Source organism: Rhinolophus hipposideros (genome assembly GCF_964194185.1).
Source record: "Rhinolophus hipposideros genome assembly, chromosome: 6".
Taxonomy (NCBI): Eukaryota; Metazoa; Chordata; class Mammalia; order Chiroptera; family Rhinolophidae; genus Rhinolophus; species Rhinolophus hipposideros.
The window spans coordinates 60015010-60021009 of NC_138052.1; the positions used below are offsets into that span (position 1 = coordinate 60015010).

General features: G+C 34.1%; 1 protein-coding gene across 2 annotated transcripts in view; it reads left to right on the forward strand.

The window, feature by feature from the left end:
* The window catches only part of FAM171B (family with sequence similarity 171 member B), a 64597-nt gene that overhangs the window by 31532 nt on the left and 27065 nt on the right, over positions 1 to 6000 (forward strand). For both annotated transcript variants that reach the window (XM_081052317.1, XM_081052318.1), the window contains one exon: positions 5628 to 5861. In XM_081052317.1, coding sequence (XP_080908443.1) covers positions 5628 to 5861 — 234 coding nt within the window. The remainder of the gene's footprint in view (positions 1 to 5627; positions 5862 to 6000) is intronic.

Sequence of the window (6000 nt, forward strand, 5' to 3'; positions counted from 1 at the left end):
ATTCATCTTGTGTAACAAACGTCATTCCCTTTGACCATCATCTCCCCATTTCCCCCTCCCCCAGCCCCTGGCAACCACCATTCTACTGTCTGCTTCTATGAGTTTGACTATTTTAAATTCCACATCTAAGTGAGATCATATATTGTCTTTCTGTGTCTGGCTTACCATACTTAGCATAATGTCCTCCAAGTACATCCATGTTGTTGCAAATGTCAGGATTTCCTTTTTTAAGGCTGAATAATATTCCATTGTATGTGCAACATATTTTTTTTTATCCATTCATAGACTGATGGACATTTAGGTTGTTTCCATATCTTAGCTATTGCAAATAATACTTCACATAATACTTCACTGAACATGGGAGTGCCAGTATCTCTCTTTGAGATTGAGGCTTATTTTAGGAATTGTTACATATTTTGATTCTGAATTAATTTCTACATAACTTCATAGGAGATTATATTAGGTACTATAGAAAGTTCTTGTCTGTGTTTCAATACTGTTTTTTTTGAAACCTCTTTTATGGTAGTATCAGATAATTGTGCAGAACTGTTTTTTCACATGTTTCCTCAGTATAAACTTCTCAAGGCAAGACTGTGTCTTATTAATGTTTGTGTCCCCAATATCTAGCTAGTGCAGAGCTGCCCCAAAATAGGCAGTCAGTAAACATTTGTTCGGTGAATTAATGTAGGTGAGTATTTCTAATTTTCCCAACCAACTGTTTCATTCCACTATATTTTTGTACCTTTTTTTATTCTTTTTTTAAACATTTTTTATTAGTTTGAGGTGCACAAAACAATGTACTAGCTAGACATTTATCATTTATATCCCTCACACAGTGACAACACCCCCTTCCCCCATCCACTACCCCTCTGACATCACACAGAGCCATTACATTTCCACTGTCTCTATTCCTAATGCTGTACTCTGCTTCTTGTAACTATATATATATATACATACATATGTATATATGTACATATATATAAAATTGTAGTTATACATAAAACTATATATGTATATATGTATATATATGTACATATATATATATATATATATAAAATTGTAGTTGACATTCATTATTATTCAGCTTCAGCTTCAGGTGTACAGCGCAGTGATCAGGCATCTACATCATCCCTGAGGTGGTCTCCCTAATGAGACAAGTGTCCATCGGATACCCTACAAAATCTTTACAACATTATTGATTACATTCCCCAAATTGACTTTCATATCCCCATGGCAATCTTGTGGTTACCGACTGTGCTTTACTTTTTGTACTCTTCATTTTTTTTCTAGTTCTCATTAGAATGCGTAGACCTCAATCAAGTTTTTTAAAAATATATTTCATGGTTAAAATATTTTATTTTTAAAAAATTGGATCTCTGATCCGTTTATAAACACTTTATATACCTAGTATATTTTTAGCGTTGTATTCCTAGAGAGGAAAAAATTTGTATATGAAATGAAATTATTGTAGATGCTTGAAATATGAATGAAGGCTAGTTTTTGTACAGGAGAAATTTGAAAATAGGTGATTTTTCCATGGGCACAACTGAAATCTACATAATGGGAGCTACATAATAATATGATGTCAAATTCTCTTGAAAAGAAATGGGATTGTAATTTATCAGCCCACCCGACTTCAAGCGCTAAATGTTGCCGAAATAAATAGCAGTAATTTTTTTAACCCTTTCTGGATTTTGAGTTACCTCTGTAGATCTATGGCAAAACCGTAATATCATGTTGGTTCTGATAAGCTTTGTCAAGAACATTTCTTTATACCTGTTTATTATTACCTTTTGAATTTTATTAATTCTCACAACTTCACAGCACTTGTAATTATGTGCTAAATAGTTAAATCTTACCCAGCAACTTCAGGACCTTGCTCACTGATGTGTATTTTATTTTCACTTATTTCTCTCAACATTTAGATTATATGTTTTTTAAGGGTGCAGTTCAAATCATGATATTAAACCATTTTTAAAGCAGTGATGACATATTGAAAAGAAGATTATATGGGCAAAGCATAATGGTTATAATTAAGTGACAGAGAAAATAATATGTGCATGGAAAGCTGAAAATACAATGGAAAAGAGTAGGTAGATTATGGAGATAAAAGCCCCTCTGGTTGAAAATCATATGTTTAATCACAGAATCTTCTCAATCTAAATGCTGAAGTACTTTTGTTGGAGGAGAGCACTAGTACAGCGGATTGTTATGGATATATGTTGCTTCTGGCTGCCAGCCTTGTTTGTCTGGTGAAACTGTGGCCATCACAAAAGTCAGAAGCATCCTATTTTAAATCTTGGGCAGGTAGTTCTTTATAACTTTTCCTTTTATTTAAAGGAAAAAGAGTTGCTTGTCTCTCTTTAATTGTTTTGGCCAGGCTTTCAGCCAAGTTTTTTGTTTTTGTTTTGTTTTCAATGCAGTTTTTGCTGGTACTTGTGTTGGGGACACAGAAACCAGGCTGAGGGATGGGGGTGGGAGGCTCTTAGGGTCAGCGAAATGCACTTCCTTCTCAGACTGGTTGGGAGGAAATAAGTAAACTAGTAAATTATGATGCAAATCAAATTCCTACAGCTTTTCAACGAGAGATGTGTGGACTGAAATGCTGGGGTCTTGGAGTCAGATGAATTCGGCTGTCAATCCTACTGATATCCTTATTGTGCAATGTAGCCTTAATTTCCTTGCCTTAAAACAGGGGAAACGTCTTGCAGGTTTGTATTAGGATGAAACTGGACAATTTCATTATTGTGTTGTGTAAAAGTTCTAGCCCTGGCCCTGTTGTGTGTATCACACGACTATCAATAGTTTTTTCCAGTCTGAGCTAGAGAAGACGCTCCTGGTCAGGCCTTCAGTATGTCCTAAGTCTGTAAGGCGAGCTCGGGAACAGAGATAGGGGATCTCCTCAGAGAGGGAGTCTGATTTTGGTAGCCAAGATTTGACTTTTGCAAATTGTTTTTTCTGAATTTGATATTTATTTCCTCATCAAATTTATTATGTTAATATTATTATATGTGAAAAAAATAAAATCATCCATTTTGGATTAGAAAATGTTTTAGAAAACATTTTATGAGTCCAATTCAGCTTCAGAATGTCAGGAGGTTTTAGTGTGTCTTATTTTGGCAACTGTACTCTTACCAGGATGAAATAAGTGGAATATGCAGTTTTTTTTAAAAAACGAATTTAGCCTAAGATCTTACTACACATTGGAATTCATCCACAAATCCAAATGGTCTGAGAATTTCTGAAATTAGTCTTTGCAGCAAATGAATGAATAAAAGTTTTCTATTGAGTTTCCATCACTGAACATGCTGTTGAAGGAGCCATTGTAAGTACACTTAGTTTGAATAAGGCCCATCGTCAAATTTGAATAGGAAATCCTAACTCCCTTCTCTTTTCGTTATGTGCAATCTTCATCTCATATGGTTTATCATAGTTTTGGTACGTAACATTATCCTTCCTTCCTTTGCCTTCTCTTCTAAAAGCGTAGCATATAAAATATCCTGATTTACAGTTGTACCCTATATCATTTAAGTGCTTGCTTTGGAATCAAGCAACAGAATCTGAGTCTAGCTACAAGAAATAAAGGGACTTTGGGGAGGGATTATGATATAACTCACACATCAGCAGGTGGGCTGCACAACCCAGCTTCTGGAAAGAGAAAGACCAGGGAAATGCTGGAAAGCCTAATGGGCCTCATGGACTTTCTAACATGGTTCATTTCCAGCAAAGGTTAGCCTCTGTGTATCTTTTTTCTTTTTCTTTCTTTTTTTTTATTTTTTATTGTGGTTTGTTTATTTGTTTTTCATTGTCAATTAGCCTCTGTGTATCTTAATTCACACTTTGAGGTCCTAACAAAATCTGTCAGGTCCACATTAGTTTGATGCTTTATGCCTGTGGCTCAATAAATTTTGCCTAGGGAATTAGGGGCAGGAGACTGAGGGAACTATTTTGAATTGAGCCGCAGCAACTGATCCTCTACACAAATCATTTTCTGTGCTACGTAAGCGGACCTACTCAAGTACATTTGGTTTAGGAGTCCATCATGTCATATATATTACAAACTTTTATTGTTTTACCCAGGAGTTATATTTCCATTTGAGTTTGAAGCCATGGTTTGGCATTTGCCTGTGTGTATGGGAACCCTTTTCGCCCCGTTTTTAATTGATATTATTGTATAAGAATTTAAGTTCTCGGTGATGATTCTTTGAATTAATTTTGAATTACATTCTTTGAATTAATTTTGGTAGTGTTCCCCCAAGACTCACTAACATGGTGTAAAGATGGGTTTGGAGTCATTTACAGGGATACTTGAAGGCTGACACAGCCTTTTGATATCTGTGAGATGGGCAGTTTGCATTACCTTTCTGAATTCTCATTTCTTCATCAGTAAAATGGACTTGATATTCCATATTTTACAAAGATGTGTAAAGGGTTTTTTTTTTATAACAAACATACATACAAGGCTTGGCACCGGGAACATATATTTATCCCAGCTCCTTTTCATGTTTTGATTTTAAATGCTTATAAACATTTTAATTTACTTTAGAATGAAATCATAGTAATGAGCTGAACTCATGATATATTAATATATATCATATATTATGATCTATTAATAATAATATATTATGATATATTAATGATATATTATGATCTATTAATAATAATATCAAATGACAATCAAACCTGTGCTGAACACACTATTTGCATTATTTCATTTTATTTACTTTGAAAAGTATTCACTGTTCTCTCAATTAGGTGAATAACTTAACAAGGTCACAGATCTAGGGAGTGGCAGAGATGGTCCTTGACTGACTCCAAAGCCCATTTTTAGTGGAAGGGAAGGCATCTTTGGCAAAGATGTTGTGATTCAGGCATTGTGAAAGCATTTCCATGATGATAAGAGTTTTTTTATTAAAGCTAGACATTATCACTGGTAAATCCATGAACATATTGTCAAAATTTGTACTCAAAAAGAGTAGACTGGAGGTTTAGATGGAAAGAAGCTTTAACTCCTCATTTTTTAAAATTTATTATGTCAATGAGTTTTCTTATGTATTTAGTGGATAATACTTTTTCATATTTTGGAGAAAAACTTTTGTTTGATATTTTATATATTGAAACTGAAAAGCACCCCATACTTTCCATACAACAGAATAAAATGAAGAAGCTAGCCATGCACTAATGGATTTGGTTACATGGCATATTATTCTAAAAACTTTGACTGAATTCTGATTTAGTCAAAATTAAAGTTAACACTAGTGTTAAGTCTATATAACTTGCTGGCTTAAAAGTAGTGAGACAAAGTAAAAATATATTTTCCTGAAGAGAGAACATCTGTCATTTTGTTATTCACGGCTTTCCTTTCTTCTTGTAGTTGGCAGGAAAAAAAATGGAGTAGTTATACCATGCCTTATTAATAACAAATTCAAATTTATTGAGTTTTAGGAAGAATAATGACTTTAGAATGTTTTTACACCACTTTCTATCAATCTGTCCATACATACGAATTTCCTAAATTTATCAACAGTTTTGTATTGTTATTCAGATGTCTTCATGGCATTTTAAAGTACAGTGACATGTATTCTGGGATCTAACATACTGCCATTTCTGGCTTTTTTCTCTTTCAGTGTCTGTGTTTATGCTGAAAGTCCAGGTGAATGACATAATCAGTCGCCAGTACCTGAGTCAAGCAGTTGTAGAAGTGTTTGTAAACTACACGAAGACAAATTCCACAGTAACTAAAAACAATGGAGCAGTGTTGATAAGAGTACCCTATAAATTAGGACTCAGCTTAACCATTATTGCTTACAAAGATGGCTATGTGTTGACACCTCTGCCTTGGAAGACCGGAAGAATGCCAAGTAAGCACTTAAGCGGTGTTTTGCCTTCACTACATATAAATATGTTTTTGTTCCCCTCAGTTTTGGGAATCTCTTACTGTGGGTAAGCTGAAAATGAAAATATCTATGTGAAGTCAATATGAGGTTTCCTTCTATAGAG